Here is a 25522-nt window from a genome sequence, read left to right on the forward strand (position 1 = left end):
TGAAATTACCCCAATCACAACACACAAATATAAAATAATGATGACAAGAAAAACAAGATATGTGAGTAATGAGAGCAAGCTTTCTACTAGAGATTGTAAAATTGTACAATATAGAGGATTACAAAGAGATGTCACTCACAAACCCTCAACCCTTTTGTACCCAATCACTCATATGGAAAATAATAATTCTCTCACACTACATAAGTGACCTCTCAAATACAATGAGAGTAACCTCTTCCCAAAGAGTTATTGCGCTGCTCGAATATCTTGTGTTGTTGATCCATGCTTTGATCAACCATGTATTTATAGGATTCTGCACCTCCTTTGTACCTCCTTCTCCAAGTTTCTAGTGTTTTCTAGCATGTGACTAGAGTACAAAGTCAAATTTTGCTTGCATACCATTTAATCACATTTCCACATCTTACACCATTCTTCTATTACCTTCCAGCTGTTTCTAGAAGCACCTTTATTTTTCCTTGGTCTACAAAGATTGCTCAATGTGTCTTTATATAACCAAATGTAGCAATTAAATAATTCTTAGCCATAAGTCCAAAAAATCTCCCCCTTGGCTAGAATTTCATAAGTCTTCAAATGCACAAGACTCCTACTTGTAAATCCACAAGTAGTCAATTGGCCTTCTGTATACCAGCTATACATAACCCAAACCAAGTAATAACAAACCCCACCTTAATTCCACGGCCAATACATACATGCAGCTGTACCAAGTCAACATGATCAAATGACTCTGAAAGAGAACCTCGATGAGACCCCTTCACAAGCAGGAATTTCATTCTCACCCTCATTTGTTTGGGAACACATCTCTTTCATCTTTATTGCGTCCACCAATGAGACCTGTCACAAGATCATGCTTTCACATGCCCGTATCCATTTAACAATCGAAGTTTGAGTATCATTAGTACCCTTCACCAAATGATATAATCCATCACTCTGTTCAACTCACATCAACACTATGCAGCCCTTCAAAACTTTCATGACTCCCCCTGCAATGGAGCACTTGCAGTCTTTGGAATCCAACCCGCTCAAGGATATTAAATTACACCGCTTCCATGGCACGTAAGCAACGTCTCCCAAGGTGCGTTCCACTCCATCAAACATCTTGATTTTCACCGTTCCCACACCCTTTATGGTACAAGTATCACCATTGGGCATAGTCAAAGAACTACTCTCAAGTCCTTGAAACGAATCAAAATATTCTTTTACAGAGCAAATATGATTTGTAGAACCCGAATCTAATATCCAATCATATCGAGTTAGAGTGACACCTTTGGAAATTGTGAGAAGATCTCCAAAGTCTTCTTCTAAAGCATATGCAGTAGATCTATCATTCTTGCCGCTATCTTCCTTTCCCTTTTTAAGTGGACAGTCTTTCTTGATATGGCCCCATTCACGGCATCTATGGCACTGCTTGCCCATTTCCTACCGATGATCTAAACATGTTGTTGTTAGATCTACGGTGATTGGCGTGTCGTTGGACAAATACTCAAAGATGTGGAAAAAATGCAGTGTGGCCAAGTTTAAATTTATAGAATGCCACTACCACTACTAACTATTAATGTAGCTAGAGTAAGTAGGTATTATCCCAAGGGAAATGAGCGTTATTCTTGGAATCAATGTTGGATTAGTTGGTCGAATGATCAAAAGAGAGTTGTTTGGTTGAATTATACTACACTTTAAACTAAAGAAATACAATGTAAAACAACTAAAACAAATGAGGTGTAGAGAATATGAGAGAGGAGTCTTGGGACATAGAGTTCACCATTAAGCATTACCTTCCTAGACATTCAATATTTAATGGATTAAGGGGATTGTGTGTTGTAAATGAACGTGTGTGCCATTAATTGAAATATTAAACATAGATAGCCAAGTAAGCATACATGTGTAGTCAATCTAGTGAGTAGCACAACATATCAAATTAAGCCATTAATCCTTCTACAAGTCCACAATTAATGCACATTCATTAAATTAGAGAAATATACTACTTGCATTCATAAGCATGGAACATCAAACAATAAAAATGAATTATTCACCTATCTAAGAAAGTAAGGCAATTACACTACAATTAAGCTAGTGACATGAAAATTAAACTAATTAAACTAAGGAGGTGGCACAATCCATCAAGAAATAAGTATGAACCATTAAATAAACCACAAGAGTAATCTATTTAAACACCATACCTTGACCATCACTAAATTCATAATATCAACACACATAGAAATGCATCAATGTCACAAAATCTAGAGATAAACACATAAACATTCATTTTAGCATACATAGACATATGGATAATATTAAATGATCAATTGGAAGTATTAAACTACACAAATCATTGTAGGAATAAGATTTATATATATATGATGTCAAGACATGAAATATAACACAAATCCCCATTAATTACAAAATATCAAAGTCTAAGAGGCATGCTTAGGGCTATCTCTAGCCCCAAGAGAATGGTTTAGCCACTCGTTGATGTTGTCATCTAACCCTTAAGGGCTATCTCTATGGTAGAATTCATCTTCATCCTCTTATGTTCTTGGCAGAAACCCTAGATAAGTGGAAGAACTTTCCCAAATTGTATATTTCTCTCTCTAATCTCTTGCCAAGTCTCTCTCTAAAAACTCTAACCTAGTTTCTAAAAATAGCTCAAAATCCTTATATAGGTAGCTTAAATGTATTACCTAATGGTCAGACCTCGTGCATTAGGACCTCCAAATGATTGCACTACGAGCACACCTTTAATTTGGCTTGAACTCTGTTTTTCACTCAACTTGCAGTAATTCGATCGATCACATGGTTGCTCGGATCGAACGAACCATGGCAGCACACTTTTTGAACAAGGACAAGGCTGAGATATTTTTGGGAAAAGGACAAAAGTGATAGGTGAGGATAAGATCAAAAGGGTTCGATCGATTGAAGTAAAGGTTGGATCAATCGAATAAGAAATTTTCCTGAAGATAAGGACAAAAGGCTTGATCCGTCGTGGCATGGTTAGAACGATCACAGTGTGATCGATCGTATATTGGTTTGATCAATCGGAGAAGGCTTTTTCACCACTTTGCTTCCACTTTGCTCCTTTATTCCATTAGGCTTGGATTGCTTCTTTTAATGTTCTAATTCAGCTGAATTGACTTATTTTGGAGATAAGTGCCTAAAAAGGAAAATAACATAAAATTAGACTAAAATGGGAAAATAAGATAGAATAAGGTCCTAGAATATTCAAGCTTAAGGAGTTTAAATGCGCACTTTTCAATGCTTATCACACCCCCAAACTTAAATATTGCTAGTCCCTAGCAAGGAACTACAAAGAAAACAAGGAAATGAACAACTATACAACTATGAACTAGAAAGTAATAAATGGATAATACCACTTTCGTAGGCAACACGATTGCATTTAGCATATGCAACAAGCCTTTTAAACCCCTAGGTTACCCCTAATGGACGAGTGAAGTCTCGTGAGGGTTTCCAGAAATGATACTCACAAACATTAAGCTCTTTTTCACTAAAGAGGCACCAATATTCCAAACAAGCATTGGGAGAAAACTACCTCAAGTATGCAATTTTTCATCCATTTCCAAGCAATCTCCCAAAATTTCAACATTAAGCAAGCAAGTATGGTCCTCTACACATCAAGACAATGACCATGTAAGTCAAAACAACTCTAGAATCCTTTTTAAGTGAACCGACATCAAATATATTGCTATCTAAGCCAACTAAAGAAATGATCACATCCGGCGTCAAACTAGCACACAAATCTAGTACCGATCATCAAGACAAAGAATGGACCTTTTATTAAAGCTTTATATAACTAGGTGCACTTATTCTTTCCAATCGATTTTTTTTTTCCTAACCCTAAGGATCAAAGATGGAAGCATAGTGCAATGTGTTGATTTATTAAGCTTTCTAGCGATCCATGAGATCGAGCGTTAGATCAATGACTCCCAAACCTGACGGCTTTAGGGCATTAGGTGTTTAAACACTCCTAAGGACTTATAAACTCAAATCAACTAGGTTACAAATCAAAACAACCTCCATCTAATCATTTCCCACTTCTCATCTTTGGGAGAAGTCCTCATTTTTTTATTTGCTTTTGCAACAACTTTTTTTTTTTTTTTTTTTTTAACCTAGAGTTTAGGCCCTCCACCTTTCGACGCAAGAAATTCAGTGCTTGATGAGGCTAGAATCCCGGCTACTTAGTGAAAAGGGGTTGTTATTCACCTTTGTCAAAAATGAAAGCTTTCAATGCACTACTAGCTCAATTGGGATATAACCAAATCAATAATCAACAAAGCTTGTACCCCACAAATGAATGCTAGTGTGCGCCTGTGCTAGTGTAGAATTCTAGAGTGAATCTCAAAAGAATCACAAAATTAAGATGAAGTGGACCACAAATGCAAGCAAGATATCAATCTTTTAAAAAAATTACTCCTAAATGGCATCCACAAAGCATACAAGGAGTATTGCACTCTCAAGTTAAGCAATTTTTAAATTATAAACAATATTATCCCCAAAAGATCAAAATTATCATTAAATTAGATCTCAAACTCAATCATGCATTTAAATCTCAAACTTAAGTAGAATACAATAAAGACATCTTACCCCCAAACTTAAACCACACATTGTCCTCAATGTGCAATCAGAACAATGGAAAAGATGGAAAAAGTATACCGTATTGGCGAAAGCATGAAGCCAGGCAAGGATCCAATATGAAAAAGGGTCTCCCCCAAACTTGGAATCAACAACCTATTTGAATAACCACACTAGCAAACTCATGTCAAATATCAAACAGGATAAGAATAATCAAATCATGCATTCTAAGGAAATATAACACAAGATAAAAGTGAGATATGAGATTAAGCTCAATAGAAAATATGAAAGTAGCATGACTACACATAAGGGCACAATGGTGAAAAGTTTTTATATTTTTCTTTTTATGAAAGTATGTACAATGAAACAAAATGCAAGAAAAATAAAGAAATAAAAATGAAAACGAACATGTACTATACAAGAGATAAAAGATACAATGTCTTATGTGGATGCTAAGTTTAACATCTCTAGAAAAAACAAATATGCACACAAACAGAAATAAAAAGGCAAGTAAATAAAAATGCAAGAAGTAAAAATGCAAGGAAATAAAGAATGCAAAGAAATAAATTTTTTTTTTTTTTTTTAAAAAAAGAGAAAAGTAACAAAATAAAATAAAAGAAAATGATAAATGTAAAAGAAAATGAAAAATAAAAATAGAAAGAGAAAAGACTCAAAAAGTCAAAGGGGCAAAGCTATGATCGATCCTGACTTGGATCGATTTCGATCTCTATCTCGCACGATAGGACAGAGGCATGAAATTTGCACAGGTTTAAAAAAATTTCAAAGTTTGAAAGTGAGATCGATCACAAGGACAATCAGATCGATCGAAATGCACTTGGAACGATCGAATAGAAAGTTTGTACGATGGACAGAGACCTAAAATTCTACAGAGAATGTTAAACGATGGAATAGAGACATGAAAATCTACAGAGAATTGACTACGGAGATGTTCAATAGATCCAGGGTACACTTGTGATCAATCGAACTGGCACCAAATGCCTAATTTTGAGCTAAAAGTGCAAAAAATCCTATACTAAGCCCCAATGATGGTAACAAGAATGGAGAATGAAAAATGGATAGAAGAATGTACACAAGAATGAAAAATAAAAAGAAATAATGGAGGAATAGAGTTTTAAAACTCTACAAAAAACTAGTGTTTAACGTCTTTAGCAAGACATTGGGTCAACTAACTAATCAAAAGAATAAAAAACCGAATATAAAACATCCTCATTGATCCTTTTTTTTTTTTCATTTTCTCATTTAATACCTCACTTACAACAATGAAGTCATCCTCCAAAAGAATGACTTGAAAAGAAAATAAAGGGATGATTTCTTTCCTTTCATCCACGGTTTTGAAAACAAAAATAATTATGGTTGGCCTTGCCTGATTTTTGTGCTCTTGAAGTGCATTCAAATAATTACTTCCTTTGCAAATTGGTAAGTCAATGTCTTTCAAAGACTCAATTGGAATTTGAAGAAATACCTTCTCTTAATCCTTTTTCTTTCCTCAAAAAATCACCATCTCTACACCTTCCAAGTTAACTAATGAGTCCATTGGAGAGTTTATTTCATTTTTGGAGCTTTCAAGGTCAACACCACAATTTTTATACATTTCAAAAAGGTATGTCTCAAGAGGGTCTTTGGAGATAAAAGAAAGAAGACCCTCTTCAACAAGTTCTTCCACCTGTTCTCCTACCTCTATAGTGGTCACTGTCTCCTCGCTCTCTAAAGTATCAAAGGCCGAGATAAAATCATGATCAAAACAAAGAAAGTCCTCATTAATCATGTTATGCTCTATTAGACTAACCATTGGTGGACTCATTAACTCCTCAAATTGCTCACTTGCTACTTCTTCCTCTTTACTCTCATCATCCTCATCTATATAAATTGAAGTTCTTGATGAGAAAGAGTACTTGCAATTTGCTCAACTTGAGCTTCAAGCTTGGCTAAGATTTGAGAATGTGAAAGAATAAGTCAAGTTTGTGAATTAAGAACATCAAGTAAAACTAACACTTTTTCTTGAAATTCAGGAAAGTACCTTGAAGGTGGTGGAGTTGGTTCATCATAAAATGGTGAGGGAGGGCAATAGTCATAAGAAGAATTAAAAGAGTGATCAAGTCCATGATAAAATGATGCATGTTGAACATTGGACTCAATCTTAGAAGGATTAAAATATAATGGAGGGGCATAAGGTGAAGGGAAGAAATTCCCCCCCCCCCCCCCCCCCCAAACTTGGATCAAACAATGGCTCCATTCACATTAAAAATCCAAATGCAAGAAAAACTTTTGGCCTCCACACGGGCCAATGCTTGGACTTAAAATAAAGAAATGAAATTAGCCTCAACAAAGGCTATCACAAACATGCAAAGAAGTGCACAATTAAAATACAAGAGTTCCAAGAATTGCTCACAAAGGTCCTTAAGTAACTTCAAATTTTAATGTTAGTTTAAACTCCAATGATTGCTTCAAGTTCCAAAGTTTGCCTTTCTTGTAGTTAAGTACCTAATTAACAAATAATATCAACAATGAAAAATGAATATACAATGGAAAATAAAATAAAAATAGAAGCAATCAAATGAACACTATTGTCTAGTCTAATTCCAACAAAACCGTTAATCCCTGGCAATGGCGCCAAAACTTGGCGTGTTGTCAGACCAATGCTCAAAGATGTGGTAAAAATGTAGTGTGACCAAGTTTGAACTTATAGAATGTCACTACCACTACTAACTTTAATGTAGCGAGAGTAAGTAGGGATCGTCCCAAGGGAAAGGAGCGGTATTCTTGGAATCAACATTGGATTAGTAGATCAAATGATCAAAAGAGAGTTTGTTAGCTGAATTATACTACATTTTAAACTAAAGAAATGCAATGTAAAACAACTAAAACAAATGAGGTGTAGAGAATATGAGAGAGGAGTCGTGGGACATAGAGTTCACCACTAAGCATTACCTTCCTAGACATTCAATATTTGATGGATTAGGGGGATTGTGTGTTGTAAATAAAAGTGTGTGCCATTAATTGAAATATTAAACATGGATAGCCAAGTAAGCATACATTGTGTAGTCAATCTAGTGAGTAGCATAAAATATCAAATAACTTAGATTAGAGAAATATACTACTTACATAAATCCATTAATCCTTCCATAAGTCCACAATTAATGCACACTCATTAAATTAGAGAAATATACTACTTGCATTCATATGTATGAAACATCAAACAACAAGAATGGATTGTCCACCTATCTAAGAAAGTAAGGCAACTACACTACAACTAAGCTAATGACATAAAAATTAAACTAATTAAACTAAGGAGATGGCACAATCTATTAAGAAATAAGTATGAACCATCAAATAAACCAGAACAGTAATCTATTTAAGTACCATGCATTGACCATCACTAGATTCATAATATCAACACACATAGAAAAACATCAATGTCACAAAATATAGAGATAAACACATAAACATTTATTCTAGCATACATAGACAAATAGATAGAATTAAATGATCAATTGGAAACATTAAATTACACAAATCATAGTAGGAACAAGATTTATATATATATGATGTCAAAACAAGAAATACAACACAAATTCCCATTAATTACAAAACATCAAAGTCTAGGAGGCATGCTTAGGGCAATCTCTAACCCCAAGAGAATGGTTTAGCCACTCATTGATGTTGTCATCCAACCCTCAAGGGCTATCTCCATGGTAGAATTCATCCCCGTCTTCTTGTGTTCTTAGTAGAAACCTTAGATGAGTGGAAGAACTTTCCCAAATTGTATGTTTCTCTCTCTAATCTCTAGCCAAGTCTCTTTCTAAAAACTCTAACCTCTTTTCTAAAAATAGCTCAAAATCCTTATATAGGTAGCTCAAATGTCACACCCAATAGTCAGACCTCGTGTACTAGGACCTCCAAATGATTACACCGCGAGTACACCTTCAATTGGGCTTGAACTCCATTTTTCACGCAACTTGAGGCAGTTCAATCGATCACATGGTTGCTCGGATCAATCGAACCATGGCAGCGCACTTTTTGATTAAGGACAAGGCTGAGATATTTTTATGAAAAGGACAAAAGTGGAAAGTGAGGATAAGATCAAAAGGGTTCGATCGATTGAAGTAAAGGTTGGATTGATCGAATAGGAAATTTTCCTAAGGATAAAGACAAAAGGCTCGATCCATCATGGCATGGTTGGAACGATCACAGTGTGATCGATTGTAACTTGGTTCGATTGATCGGAGAAGGCTTTTTCACCACTTTGCTTTCACTTTGCTCCTTTCTTCCACTAGGCTTGAGACTGCTTCTTTTAATGCTCTAATTCAACTGAATTGACTTATTTTGGGGATAAGTGCTTGAAAAGGGAAATAACATGAAATTAGACAAAAATGGGAAAATAAGAAAGGATAAAGTCCTAGAATATTCAAGCTTAAGGGGTTTAAATACTCACTTTTTAGCGCTTATCAGTGATCTGCCATCTTTTCCCGTTTTTCATCCTTTCCCGGTAAAGATGTCCTTCATTCTACTCTGTCAAAGAGTGAAGCTACCTTTGGCATCAAACCTCTTTACCTTATATTGTGAAGCAATATTACTGACCATGATCATCACAAGTGCCCAAGACAAACAACACCAGTGTTATGACAAAAAATCTAAATCAAGAATTTTTTATCAAACAACTTGTGTAAGCCTATGGCTCTGATACCAATTATTGTGAAATTACCCCAATCACGACACACAAATATAAAATATTGATGACAAGAAAAACAAGATATGCGAGTAATGAGAGCAAGCTTTCCACTAGAGATTGTGAAATTGTACAATATAGAGAATTACAAAGAACGACGACAATGATGATAATAAGGAATAAGAACGATGATGATGATAATAAGGAAAAAGAACGACGACGATGATAATAAGGAATTGCATACAAAATTCTCATTTAACATCCACCATGGGATTTGAATGTTAGAGTTTCTTGCACTAAGCTGCAATGATTTTTGAGGGATTTAAGTTTCAGGTTTAATAAGATATGTGAGAAATATAAGTAAAATGTGGCTTTCAAGGTACAATTTTAAATTATTTATGGGAGATGTCTGATTTTAGAAGTCGTTATTTGTCTTAAAACCATGGATATTTGACCCCATCTGCAATTACGGAATTTTCATCTTTTTCATAGCCACAACCACTACATATAGATGTGGATTTGTAGAGGTTGAGAATTGAATCTGCAACTTTGGCTAATGAGGGTTCAGAGGGCCTTAGTCTGCATGCTTTGAAACCAAATGCAATAAGAGATTATCAATTCGATAATATAAACAAGAGAGAGCAAAGTTTGGCTGTGGGGATCCAACACAGAAGAATCCATAATGGATTTGAATTAAAAATTTGAGGATTCTGATGTTTTTTTAACAATAAAGAGATCATAACATGCAATGTCAAAACATCTGTCTAAGCATTTGTATTGGTTCTCATAGAAGAAGTTTGAGCAGCCGGAAAGCCAGAGGAATTGAAGAAGATTTTTTCGGAGATGAAAATTTTGAAGTGTTCAACAAAAAAGGTGGATTCTTTCTTTTGTGAAAGAGATTTCCTTTCTCTTTCGAGTTCGAGAACTCGGAGAAGTGACCGCCCAACTAGGGGATTACCCGTTCCAGAAAATATCAGAAGACTTGAATAATTCTCTCCATCAATAATCTGTTGAGACTCTTTACTGAAATAGCAATCCTCATATTAACGTTTGACTCTTTACTGGAATTTCTTATTATAAAATAGTTTTCTCCAAGATTAATCAATGCAAACAATTACTCTATATGGTCTAATAGCTCTTCATATCTTCAATGCCCGGAATGAACATTTAAGTAGTTTATTATTTTTTTATCAATGGAATGTAGAAAAATAATATTTTCTATGTTTTTATTTTACTTTTCCTTTATATTCTCTTATTTTTTCTTTTATTGAACAATTATTAAATAGTCACCAGATAAAAAAATAAAATAAAATAAAAAAATCATTAATTCTAATTGTCATTCAGCCATTGGACATTAATACCCAAACTTGCACGGTGGGCTATGATGACTCGAAGTGTGTCACTAACACAAACATCAATGACTCCAGAGTAGATTTAGTCATTCCACAAGACAAAGAATTTATGGAATTGCGAAGTTTGGTGTAACTAGGAAGATAGTAGTGAGTGAGATGGATCCCATTATGATATTGATATATCGATTGTTGGATGACAAGCACGTCCCTAACACCCGTCAATAGGGAATGGGTTCTATTTCATTAATAATATTTGACTTTTACATAGAAGATTGATCCCGGAAACTTAAGTCCACACTCTTACAATAAAGCATTTGGTTGTAGTGGGGTATGGCTTTGGCACAACTTGCCCATGGATAAATTTAATAGCTTAATATACTGGAAATTAGAAAATTAAATTATTAAGTGGTTCGAGATCATGTGGTCCTAGTCAATCAAGAGATGCTTGTATATACCTAATCTTGCACCTATGAATCCAAGTTTATCACAAAACATAACATAATAATAGAATTAGCAATTTGCCAGCCAAGTCAATGTTGTCATACACTTGTATCATTATCTCATTTTACTTTGGTCAACGAAGCTCAATATCAAACTAAGAAATCATAATTAAGACCCAATGGAGACTTAAAATATATATTCCCCCTAACAATGGGGACTTAAAATGGAATTATGAAAGCATTTTGCCCGGGTCACACGTAAAGACTTTTGACAAAGCAGTCATGTCTAACTTATATGGACAGACTTTGTAATTGTGAAGACCTTAGTGCAATTGGAAAGAACGTAGCCAATGAATGAGATGAATCCTATTGGGAGTCGAAATTAACATGTCTTAGTTTATGGTGTTAGGCGCTGAATGTAATATATTTTAACCCCTTTACTTGCATGTTTATTCTCTTAATAATAGTTTATGTGTGATTTTACATTGTTTTTATTTATTTCACGGCTTTAATTGTAAAATCAGTCAAGACCAGTGATTCTGAACTTTAAAAGATGATATTTCGTGGGACTGAGCAATGTTAAAGATCTAAGTCTAATTAGACTTAGAAAATAGTCCAAAAGAAGCCACAAGTGGATGAGAATGGAAAGAAGAAGAAAAGGAAAAATCCTTCTTCAAAAAGAAAACTTTCGCCAAAGTGGGTAACTTGAACTCGTTTTGGTAATCTGGCTGTATCTCTTTCCTTAAGTGTCAAAACAGCTAAACTTTTTGCTTAGATTGAAAGGAAATTCGAAGAGCTTCAATTTTGTATTTCACGAGAATTCCATAAAACAGCTATTTACCTTGTCAAAATTGGCCTGGAAGTTTATACAAATTTTGGAGTCCTTATTTGATAGAATTTCTATATATATCTTCTATATGAAAAAGGAAACTTTAGGGCTGATCTTTTATTATTTAAAAGGAGTTCTTTACAGCATTGAAGGATGTACAATGAAGCTTATGGCTGAGATCAGAGGAGACGCATTCAGAAGAAAGAAAAGATCAATTCATGGCGGTGAAGATGTCTTCCTCACCATGAAGAATTCCACTCCAGTCATGCTTGGCTAAACGCTTTGCTAGGGTTATGATGTAGCCCTAACTTAGCACACTGGTTTGATTGTATTTAATTATTGGAGAAACAATTTTTATCATACATGATTGTGTAATCTATAGGATTTTTAATTGACTTTTCAATAAGAATCAGTTTTAGAGTTTTAATTCAATTACAAATATTTTTTTATCTTGTCTTAGATGTTTTAATCTTGTGATTGAATACAACTCATTCACTTCTTGTAGTTATGAATAAGATGATTACACAATGGTATTCCCCTGAATATAATGTTAGAGATTTGATGAATTATGCTTAGAAAAGATAGACCATGCTATACCCTAGAGTAAGTAGATAGGTAGATAGTTTATACTAATCGAAGATAATCCATGCTTAGCTTTAAATTATAGTATTTTCTAGCTCAATTAATATGTGCTTATAGCCATGATTAATTCCCTGTGCATATTATATGGTATATCTCCAATAAATTGATGCAATTAACTGGTGGTGCGATGTTAGTGGTGAAGTCATACCCCTAGTTTTCTCTCCTCTATTTTCTACATCCTATTTAATCATTGTTCTTTAGTTTATTTTATTTTCTATTTAGTTAATTTAGAATAAATCATCACAATTCGATTATCCTACTTTCAAGTTAATTTAGAATTTAAGAAATCTGTTGACAAACTTATTTTACACAAGTTTCTTGGGTACGACACCCTTACAAGTAAACCCTATCTGTATAGATTCGTACACTTGCGAGTGGTACATATAAATCTCACGACAAGTTTTTGGCGCCGTTGCCGGGGACCTATTTTAGTTCTTGACAGATAATATTAAATTCTACAATTAATTTCAACTAGGATCTTAGTTTAGGATTTTAATTTTATTTAATTTATTTTTTTTTATTTTGATACTGTTTTCTTTTAATTATTGCAGGTGACATTATATGCTTGGAAGACGTTCTTTGTCACTCCCTTAGCTTCCGTTAGACCTAAAAATTGAAAGGACTCTCAGAAACTTGAAGAAAGATTTTGAAGGCTTTAGAAAGGAAAAGATGGCGGATGATCCACCAGCTGCAGAAGCAGTTCACTGTTTAAAGGATCACTACGAACCAGGTGCATACAACTCTTCATCTGCAGTTTGGTATCCTCAAGTGAGGGCCCCTCACTATAAAATTAAGGCAGTACTCTTCAATTACTGCCTTCTTTTTACGACCTATCAAAAGAGGATCCATACCGGCACTTGGATGACTTTGCAGAGGTGTGCAGAACATTAAAGATACAAAGCTTTGACAATGATGTGCTCAAGCTACACCTTTTCTCCTTTAAGGACTGGTTTAATTCATTGCCAACAGACTCCATCACTACGTGGGCTGAATTGTAACAAAAGTTTTTGAACAAGTACTTATCCATGGTGAGAACTACTCAATATCTAGATGCTATTACTCATTTTGCTCAAGGGCTTAACGAGCCTTTTCATGAGACTTGGGAAAGATTCAGAGACCTCCTTCGAAAGTGTCATCATCATGACATGCCAAAATGGTAGCTTGTCAACTTCTTTTTTAAGGGGCTCAATGAGGCACAAAGGTATATGGTGGATGCCTATTGTGGAAATTTTATGCTAAAGAGTGTAAAGGAGGTATGGCAGCTTTTTAAAAATATATCTGATAATTCTACACAACATGTCTTACCTCCAGTAGCAAGACCTCATACCATCTTGAGGAGAGCAGAAAGTGTGAATGAAACAAGAATAAATTAAGGGATAGTGAGCCAAATGGAGGCATTAAGCAAGAGGGTGGATCAATTGATGACTTCACAGTCAAATTTTATTCCTCTTTCAACTAATGCTCAAGGCTTTGAAGTGTGTTCTTTTTGTTCCAGTCCAACTCACTATGTGTCCAATTGTCCAAGTGCAGCTCAGTATTCAGAAATTCCACAAAAGCAAGTTAATGTTACCTATGGAAGGCCAGAGGTAATATGTTTTCAAACACTTATAATCCGGCTTGGAGAAACCATGCAAACTTCTTATGGAGAAATCCAGCCACAGGGACATCAGCTCTTCCACCTCAAGTACCTCAAGTATAAGGCAATTTTCAAACTCCAGTTCAGACTTCAAATCCTCTGGGATTCACTCCTATGAATGCCTTTAGTCAACCTCAACAATTCTTACCAATGCTCGAGAAAATGATGGCAAAGCAGTTAGAGCCAACTAATCAGCTTGTGCAGTCTCATTCTCAATCCCTTGCCAAGTTAGAGACTCAAGTTGGCCAACTAGCTCAAGCCTTGAACAGAAGAGAGGATGGCAAGCTCCTAGTCAACTAATGGCTAATCCAAGAAGTGTGCGTATAATTGATGACATTAATGGCCAAGAAGTCCACCATGAACAAGTGCAAACAATTACTACTCTGAGAAGTGGTAAGAGAGTTGAAAACAATGTGAAAGAAGAGGAAGCAAAGAAAGATGAAAATTCAAAGAAAAAACTTGAAAAGAAAAAGGAGCGTAATGAAAAAGCACAAGAAGTACCTCCAACTACTAAACCATCTCTCGAGCAGAGGCATGTAGTTGTGCCATTCCCTCAGAGACTACAAGAAACATCAAAGGCAGCGAAGCAAGCAAGCAAACTTCAGGACATAATGGAGATGTTCAAACAGGTGAAGATTAATCTCCCATTGCTTGATGCAATTCAGCAAATTCCAGCTTATGCCAAATTTCTAGAAGATATGTGTACTCAGAAGAGGCATTCAAATAGCCATGTTCCTAAGAAGGTGCTACTAACTGAGTAAGTCAGTTCCATAATTTAGCATTACACTGCTCCAAAATTCAAAGATCCATGCGCTCCAACAGTTTCATGCACAATAAGGAACCATCAAGTAGAGCGAGCTTTCCTAGATTTGGGTGAAAGTGTAAGCCTTCTCCCTTATTCGGTTTACTTGCAACTCGGATTAGGAGAATTGAAACCTACCTCAATTATTCTCTAATTGGCAAATAGGTCAACCAAGTAACCCTGTGGTGTCATCGAAGATGTGATCATCAAACTAGATAAATTTTACTTCCCAATTGACTTTATTGTGCTAGATACCGAGCCAGTTCCGGAGCTAGGGAGTTACATTCCAGTGATCCTTGGTCGTCTTTTCCTTGCGACAGCAAATGCAAGCATAAATTGTAGGAATGGCATCATGGACTTATCTTTTGGCAATATGAAGATGCGCTTAAATATTTTTAATGCCAGTCAATGTCCTTCAGAGATGGCCCCATTTGCTTTGACAAAAGATCCACTAGAAGCATGCATATCTTACCTTGATGCTGAGTCATTTAATATTGACAAAAGCATTGAAGAGGTGAATTTCATTCTTGATATGGCCAATATCCATAATATTCCACCATGGAAAATTCCTATTGAGCCACTTCTACCATTGTCAAGTGAACCACCTATGCCATCTGTAAAGTCTCCACCAGTGCTAGAGCTGAAGTCGTTACCTTCTCATTTGAAGTATGCATATCTTGGCCAGAAAACACTCTTCCATTGCATAATTCATTCCCAAATAAGTAGTTATTTCAACTTCAGAAGGAGACTCCACCATGGTATACTGATATTATGAATTGGAAGGCGTCAAGAAAGAAGACCATTCGGCTAGATCGAAAGGATTAGTACACTGAGAATTTTGTGGCCACGGAAGTAGTTGAGTCCGTCACTTGGATGGATCCCATATACTCTACCTAAACATCTAAGTATCACATCGCCTATCGATGTTAAATGTAGGAATTGTGGATAGGATTTTTTTTTCATTTATGTATTTTTTTTTTCTCTTTAATTTTATCTTTTGTTTTAGTAGATTAGGACGATTTAATGTGTTTCGTAGGATTTTTAGTTACTTGTGCAGGATTATAAGTCGTGCTTGTTTTGAAGAAAAAAAAATATATATATATGGCATACAAAGAAATTTTTTTTGATTGGAGTAGAACAGAGCATTTTTTTGAGTCAAAACGTCAACCAAACCGCCTACGTCTTTTAAATCGTGTAGATCTCGAAAAAAATACCCAAAAAAAAAAAAAAAATTCGTCCAAAACAGACCTCCGATGCCGAAGTTATGGCCATTTGAAATTATTGTTAAAAAAAAAAGGAACCAGCACCGGGCAACCATGGCCCGAAATAACAATGATCGTCGTCTGGTGAATTTTTTCAGTGCGGTAAGACGATGACCGTCACCCATGGCGATGCAGCAGCAACCAGCAAATATATATATATATATATATATATATATATATATATATATATATATATATATGGCATTTCCAGCGATCCCCATTGCCGCGCTGCCAATCTCTTTTCCGGCAACACACCCAGGTGGAATAATGGTGTTTCAGGTAGCCCGGAAGAAGAAGAAAAAAAAAAGGTAGTTTTACAAGCTGCAGGCAATAAATTTTTCAAGGGGCAGTTTTGGCTTTGCTTAACACTTTCCCTAATTTCCTTCTCTCACCCACTGCCCATCATCTTCAATTCCACCATTCCTTGCACAATTCCATCATTCCATCTTATCAAATTTAATAAATTTCCTTTCCATTCCTACTCCTTTTCTACAACAATCTATACATAACCCACCATTAATTTACCTCATTTCATTCAATCCTTACATTCCATATTACCACAATCCATCATCCTTATAAAATTCAAAACCCAAACATCAATCTTCATAAATTTCTCTACACCACCTTTCCTACCCACATTAAAAATCCTTCACCATACCCACTTCCATTACCATTACTTGATTGCCCATATTGTTTGCACAAATTTGGAGAAAAATAAGAGATTCAAGGCACATTATCAAGAAATGGGTGAGATGTCCCAACTCAGAGCTGAAATTCAAGAAATTCGTCAGGATCAAAGGTCAAAGATGGCCATGATGCGTGCATTTATGATTCACTACAGGCTTAATCCCGATGCTCCACTGGCTCCATTTTAGCTATCATGTTAAGTGCTTTCGTTCTTTGTTTTTATTTTCTTTTTAGTTCTTATTTTTCTTGCTTTTGATTTTTGCCTAGTGAGGACACTGTTCAATTCAAGTTTGGGGGCATAGCGTACTCTACTAATTCAAAAAATAAATAAATAAATAAATTCAATTCTTTTTCTTTGGCATATTAACTTTAATTCAAGTATTTGAGAATTGTTGGGGGGATTAAGACACTTAAGTACTTTTTTAAATTGTTTCTGAGATTGTCTTGAATCCCTAATTTTTGTGCTTTATTTTATGTGGGTTCCATTATCTAGTATAATAGGAATTTTAGTAACTGTCGGTCCTGATGGATTTCACATACACACTAGAATTTTATCTACGGGTATTTGTATTTTTGGTTGAATTCTAATGACTATGGATGGATATGAATTGGTGAACTTTGAAGGTTATTACTATGGCATAGATATTTTAAAAAAAAGAATCATAATTTCGTAACCCTTTCATGGAGTAATCGGGGCTCAAGTCTCATATACACAGAGCGTTCGCATGAAGAAGTGAGGGTAAGGATAAGTGAAAAAAAATAAATCAAGAAATAAAGAAATAAATAATATTTTGCTATAGAAAATAACTTGAGAAAAGATCTGAGAAATTGAAGTTATAGAAGTTGGGTTCAATTGAAAAAACATTACTACATAGGTGATTTGCTAGTTCACAAATTTCACAACATTGGGGACTTATTTTGCTATTGTTCTTGTTAGATAAGTGTGTGGGAAACATTGAGATGAAGTATGAAAATATGGATTAAGGAGTACAGTCAGATGATAATTTTTAAAGTACTTTTGTGTAATCTTCCCCTTAGATTATTGTGATGATATGAGAATAAGTTGATTGCCAGAGGATTGAATTTTGTTGTATATTTGTGGGTATCATCTCTGGAAACCCTCACAAGACTTCACTCATCCACTAGGGGTAACCTAGAGGTTTAAAAGGCTTGTTGCATACGCTAAATGCAATCGTGATTCCCACGAAAGCGGCATTTATATTTTCTTTAGTTTTATTGCTATGGGACAAGCAATAAGTAAGTTTGGGGGTGTGTTAGGCGCTGAATGTTATACATTTTAGCCCCTTTACTTGTATATTTTATTCTCTTAATAATACTTTATTTGTGATTTTACATTGTTTATTGTTTTTATTTATTTCAGGGCTTTAATTGTAAAATCAGTCAAGACCAGTGATTTTGAGCTTTAAAAGATGACATTTCATGGGACCAAGCAATGTTAAAGATCCAAGTCTAATTATACTTAGAAAATAGTCCAAAAGAAGCCACAAGTGGATGAGAATGGAAAGAAGAAGAAAAGGAAAAACCCTTCTCCAAAAAGGAAACTTTCGCCAAAGTTGGTAACTTGAACCCGTTTTGGTAATCTGGTTGTTTCTCTCTACTCGAGTGTCAAAACAGCTACATTCTTATGTGAATTGAACGAAAATTCGAAGAGCTACAATTTTGTATTTCACGAGAATTCCATAAAACAGCTTTTTACCATATCAAAATTGGCGTGGAAGTCTATACGAATTTTGGAGTCCTTATTTGATAGAATTTCTGTGTATGTGTTCTACGTGAAAAAGGAAAATTTAGGGCTGATTTTTTATTATTTAAAGGGAGTCCTCTACAGCATTGAAGGTTATACAGAGGAGCTTGAGGCTGAGATCAGAAGAGAAGCATTCAGAAGAAAGAAAAGATCAATCCATGGCGGTGAAGATGTCGTCCTCAACCATGAAGAATTCCACTCCAGTCACGCTTGGCAAAACCCTTTGCTAGGGTTGTGATGTAGCCCTAACTTAGCACACTGGTTTGATTGTATTTAATTATTAGAGAAATAATTTTATCATGCATGATTGTGTAATCTATAGGATTTTTAATTGACTTTTCAATAAAAATCAGTTTTAGAGTTTTAATTCAATTACAAATATTTTTCTATCTTGTCTTAGTTAGATATTTTAATCTTGTGATTGAACATAACTCATTCACTTCTTGTAGTTGTGAATGAGATGATTACACAATGGTATTCCCCTGAATATAATGTTAGAGATTCGATGGATTATGCCTAGAAAAGATAGACCATGCTACACCCTAGAGTAAAGTAGATAGGTAGATGGTTTATACTAATCGAAGATAATCCATGCTTAGCTTTAAATTATATTATTTTCTAGCTGAATTAATATGTGTTTATAGCCATGATTAATTCCATGTGCATATTATATGGTATATCTCCAATAAATTGATGCAATTAACTGGTGGTGCGATGTTAGTGGTGAAGTCATACCCCTAGTTTTCTCTCCTCTATTTTCTACATCCTATTTAATCATTGTTCTTTAGTTTATTTTATTTTCTATTTAGTTGGTTTAGAATAAATCATCACAATTCGATTATCCTACTTTCAAGTTAATTTGGAATTTAAGAAATCTGTTGACAAACTTATTTTACACAAGTTTCTTGGGTATGACACCCTTACAAGTAAATCCTATCTGTATAGATTCGTACACTTGCGAGTAGTACATATAAATCTCACAACATATAGTTTACTTTATTTTATATTTTTAAATACGCGCAACCGGATCGTCCGCAAATCACGTGTATCATTCAAGTTCAGATATTTTGCTCTCTGTTAAAGTCAAAATTAACAAATTGGGAGTTTACGATTGACACGTCGAAGTTTAGAGTCGAAATTAACATGTTGATGTTTACGCTATATCCCAAAAGATCACTTATCTATTTAGTTATTCGTGCGGGCTGTGGTGGTGTGGTGGTGTTTAATTCTCTAGTCTAAGCAAATGATAATTCAAATACCCACTAAAATAATAGCATGTCTCATACATCCCCTCACCCCAACCTAAAAAAAATAAAAAAATACAACAATAAATTATTAATTTTAGAATGAACTTCATATACAAAATTGAAAATGGACCCAAAAACACCATTGTGATTTAATTACTGGCGCCCAACAAACCCTACTGTTCGATGGAACCACCTACTTATACATATAATAAATAATCAGGATAGATTCCCGTTAAGTGCAAATAATTCTTTAGACGGGTGTAGGGAAAAAAAATAAAATAAAAATACAATTTAAAATTTTAGAACATATAAATAAAATTTGAGGGCCCTAAATGAACATTTAAGTAGTTTATTATTAGCTTTTCAACAAAATATAGAAAAATATTTTTTATGCAAAAATCTAAAAACTTAAAATGAAATTATGGAAGCGTTTTGCCCAAACAACACGCAAAGACTTTCTGCAAAGCCTATAATGTATTTGTTATGAAAAGATTAGTGAAGCTTGTGTGATAACAAAATTTAAACATTTTAATTGGTCAATTCCTATTAGTTAGTTAGTGATGGGTCTAAGTGGAACTCATATCACGTGTCATGCACTCTCAATTTTATCCAATTTTTCTCGACAGAAGTGTTAGACAACATACTCTAACAAGAAGAATCAGGGAGATTTCACATGACTTTGTAAAAGGTTGATGGTTTCAGAATCATCACCTTAATCATCAAATGTTGACAACACCTCAACTACTTACCTGATACGGTGATTTGTAGGTTGTTAAAAATAATTAATTCCTTTCTTTGAAGTTGGTAAAAAGAAAATTATTAGTGATGGGGATATCCTTGTGCCCTTGTATTAAAATGAAGCGTGTATGATAACAAAATTTAAACATCATTTAAAAGAATAAGTTTCGATTATAAATAATTCGGTAAACATTTTAATTGATCAATTCCAATTAGTTAGCTTCTACGGTAGTAAGTGTACTGCAATTTATATTGTACATTCTTAGAAAAGTCTTGTTAGTGTTCATGCTCGATCATTTCCCAAGCAAAGGTCTAATCACCATGAACTCTTTGAATTTCGAAGTCGTTGCCCCCACAAACAGACTAGACCGACACGTAATATGCTTCGCGAGCGATAGGATCTGGCACCTGCTGCTATAAATACATTGGAAACAACAACTCTGATCATGTGGTTTGCGTGGAGAGTGAAAGACAAGCCCTTCTGAGATTCAAGCAAGATCTAAGCGATCCGTCAAATCGCCTCTTCTCATGGGGTGCTGATCAATCAGGAGGGGATTGTTGTGAATGGGTTGGAGTTGTCTGTAACAATCTAACAGGCGATGTTGAGGAGCTCCACCTTTGAAATCCTCTGTTCATGTATAATGATGAATATGAATTTGAAGCTCTTCAGAGGTCTGTGCTGGTTGGTAAGCTAAACCCATCCTTACAGGTTTTGAAGCATCTGACTTACTTGGATCTTAGCGGCAACAATTTTAATGGGATTCAGATTCCAAGCTTCATGGGTTCCTTTGGAAGCTTAAGATATCTTAATCTCTCCTATGCTGGATTTGGAGGTGTCATCCCGAGTCAACTAGGAAACCTCTCTGGGTTGCACTTCCTTGATCTTCGGGATAATTTTGAAGGAGTGATTCCTCATCAACTGGGGAACCTCTCTAATTTACACCATCTCAGACTTGAAGGTTGGGGCAATCTATATGCTCACACTCTTCAATGGATTTCTGGTAGTTCCTTGTTGCATCACCTTTATCTGGAGAACGTGATCCTCAACAAAGCACATGATTGGTTGCAGCAAATTAACATGCTTCCTTCTTTGATAGAGTTACACTTGGTCCAGTGTGGGATTGATCACTTTCCTCCTTTACATATTGTTAATTTTATTTCTCTTGCCGTCCTTGATCTTTCTGGTAACCCTTTTGAATCCTTCATCCCACCTGATTGGCTGCTTAGTCTTCGTAGCCTTGATCATCTCAATTTGGGATCATGTGGTTTATATGGATCAATTCCAAGTGGTCTAAGAAATATCACCTCTCTTAGATATCTTGATCTTTCTAGTAACGATTTTGAATCTTTGATCCCTGATTGGCTGCTTAGTCTTAGTAGCCTTGATCATCTCGATTTGAGATTCTGTGGTTTATATGGATCAATTCCAAGTGATCTGAGAAACATCACCTCTCGTAGATATCTTGATCTTTCTGATAATCTCCTCAATTCTATAATACCTGAGTGGCTATCTAATTTCAGTCATCTTGAATATCTTGATCTGTCAAAGAATTTGTTCCCAGGGGGATTGCCAAGATCCTTTAAAAATCTTTGCAACTTGAAAGTATTCAATCTGGCAAGTGTCGAACTTGGTGGTGATATATTGGAGATTTCAAACATTTTGTCTAGTTGCATTTTAGATGAAATAGAAACTCTAGATTTAAGCAAGAATAAACTTTGGGGCCATTTTCCTGAACTTGGAAAATCTAAAAAATTGGTCTATCTTGATCTTTCTGATAATTTTCTTTCTGGTCAACTTCCAGTGTCCTTGGGAAGATTATGCTCTCTGAAGTATTTACGTCTTTATAACACTAATTTGAGTGGACCTCTCCCTGAGAGTCTTGGTCAACTTGCACAACTTGAGAGTTTTTTTGTGTCACAAAATTCATTAAAAGGTGTCATCTCTGAAGTCCACTTTGCCAACCCCACAAAATTGAAGTTTCTCGATGGATCTCGGAATCAATTGTCCTTGAGTGTCAGTACAAATTGGGTTCCTCCATTCCAACTTCGGGAATTGTTATTTAGGTCATGTCGGTTAGGTCCACAATTTCCTCATTGGCTCCACTCACAGAAAAATTTATTGATTCTAGACATGTCGCATACAGGAATTTCGGGTACCATTCCTAGGTGGTTTTGGAACTTATCATCTCAGATTTCAAATTTAGATTTATCTCACAATCATATCCATGGTGAGATTGTAGATGAGCTTTTAGCTGCATCTATGCCATTCACTACAATTGACATAAGTTCCAACCACTTAAATGGTACACTGCCTCGTTTGTCGGCAAATATATCAACACTAGATCTTTCAAACAATGCATTTTCTGGATCTACTTCTTACTTTCTGTGTTACAAGATGGATGAATCTAAGAACTTGCAGTTTCTTAATTTAGAAAGAAATCTTTTGTCAGGAGGACTGCCCAACTGTTGGGCAAGTTGGAATAACTTGGAGTTCATAAATTTAGCAAATAACAATCTAAGCGGCAAAATTCAAAGCTCCATGGGATCTCTAGATTTTCTCCAATCATTGCATTTTCGAAACAATAGCCTATATGGAGAAATACCTCTGTCACTGCAAAATTGCATAAGATTAATGGCTATTGATTTTGGTGAAAATGGATTTTCAAGAAGTATACCCACATGGACAGGAGAAAGGCTTTCATATCTCAAGATTCTTATCCTAAGATCAAATAAGTTTCAAAGCCACATTCCTAAGAAACTTTGTGCACTCAGTTCACTTCAAATCTTGGACCTTGCGCATAATAATTTTTCAGGAAGTATACCAGCATGTTTCATGAATTTGAGCACTATGGCCATACAACAAAACTCAAGTGAACAAATGTCATACCGGCCTGGTTCTTTCACTGCATTCTCTTTTGAAGGTTTTTTAGAGAATGCATTATTGGTAATAAAAGGACAAATGCGTGGATATAGCACCATTCTTCAACTAGTTACGAGCATGGATTTTTCGAACAACAATTTATCAGGAGAGATCCCTGAGGAATTGACGAGTCTCCGGGGGCTTCATTCATTAAATTTGTCATATAATCTTTTGACAGGAAGAATTCCAAAGGATATTGGTGCTATGGAACAACTAGAAGCCATTGATTTCTCTATGAATCATCTTTTTGGTGAAATCCCTCCAAGTATATCAAGTTTGACATTCCTAAGTCACTTGAACTTGTCCTACAACAATTTGAGTGGAAAGATACCATCAAGCACTCAACTTCAAAGTTTCAGTGCATCCAGTTTTGTTGGAAACAATCTGTGTGGGCCTCCAGTTAATAACAACTGCAATGCTAATGATACACCCTCTACAATTCAAAATGGAGCATGTAAAAGAGGCAATGAATTTGAAGTGGATTGGTTTTATATGAGCATGGCACTAGGATTTGTGGTGGGATTTTGGGTGGTAGTCGGTCCATTTTTGTTTAACAAGTCATGGAGATTTGTATGCTTTCGGTTCATGGACAACATTTGGTATATGTTTCATGCTGGTACATTTTCACGTGGATGATATGGTATACATAAATAAAGAAGTGTAGATCTTTTCTACCTATGTAATCTAATATATGATTTTCTTCGTGTGAAGTTGATTGAAGTATTCTTGCATCTTCCTCTTACATCAATTCCCTATCATCATCATCAATGGAAACAACAAGCAAAAGAAGGTAACAAGTCACTTTAACCAAATGAATGCCCCAAAAAATTTTGAGAGATTTGTCATATATAATTGAAATGCACAAGCTGCTTGCACACAGTTGCAATTACTTTTTTTAAGAGCTAGGTTTTGAAATCTCAATTCAATTTAATTTTAGGAGAGATATGAGTGATTTAATTACCTTGAGAGGCGAAATAAGTTTAATTATATCATCTCGAGTTACGAACCCAATTCATGGTGCTGAACTTGAATCTTGAATTCCACTTTTTTACTCTGATCCTTTGATTATTGGAAACTTTAATGATTAGACGTGAGATTAAGGTTGGATTTAAATCAATTAGAAATGTAACCCAAAATTTTAAGTGCATGCATTTTTTTCTCTTGACAAGAAATTCATGCAGCTATTTCAGGATTTGAATCCCTGAAATACCACTAAGCTACAATGTGTCTTGTTTAAGTTATTGCATTTAAGTGAGATGTTTACCACTTAATTAATGGGACAAAGGTCAACCCTACCGACCACTTATGTGATCCAATCTTAAATGCACAAATAATTCTTAATTACAAAATCCGGAAAATGAAGAAAAAAAAAGAACAATAATTTTTTTTAAGAATAAATATAGTCACCCTCTCTTATTTCCTTATTTATCAATTTCTTGATTTTCTAATTATCAAATGGTGGGACCGCCTGTCAACCATATGCACCATGGTATCAAGAATAATGCATTTCTCATGGGGCCAGATCACTTTTGAAGACAGTGAATTATGTTTAAGGGAAATATAATAAGTTTGGGTTTGGTTGCATAGAATTAGAATTGAATTGAATTTTCAATTTCATGTAATTGACATTCAACAAATTCAATTCCATATACATTTGTTTTGGCCAATTTTAGAATTCATGTAGAATTGAATTACAATTTTAATTCTTTGTTCGGATTAAATTGAAATTAAAAATACAAAAATAATTATGTCCTTTTGTCCTACAAGTTGGGATAAATTAAACAAACACCCACAAAAAAATAAAAGGATTGTTCTCATATTCTCATACTTGATCGATCAATGGTTTCCATATTTATATACATACACGTTGGTGTGGCCGGAGGTCGCACTACCACCATAAAGTTTGGAGAGTG

At 34.9% G+C, this 25522-nt stretch overlaps 1 protein-coding gene across 1 annotated transcript; it reads left to right on the forward strand.

Moving 5' to 3' along the window:
• The first annotated feature begins 21323 nt into the window (after window positions 1-21323).
• On the forward strand, window positions 21324-24245 carry LOC132270391 (receptor-like protein EIX2). Its single transcript, XM_059771577.1, has one exon. The coding sequence runs from the start codon at window positions 21324-21326 to the stop codon at window positions 24243-24245; it is 2922 nt and encodes a 973-aa protein (XP_059627560.1).
• Window positions 24246-25522: the final 1277 nt, after the last annotated feature.

The sequence above is a fragment of the Cornus florida genome, unplaced genomic scaffold (genome assembly GCF_030987335.1).
Source record: "Cornus florida cultivar Cherokee Brave unplaced genomic scaffold, ASM3098733v1 CherokeeBrave_3.0.0_Hap2_Chr08, whole genome shotgun sequence".
Lineage (NCBI taxonomy): Eukaryota > Viridiplantae > Streptophyta > Magnoliopsida > Cornales > Cornaceae > Cornus > Cornus florida.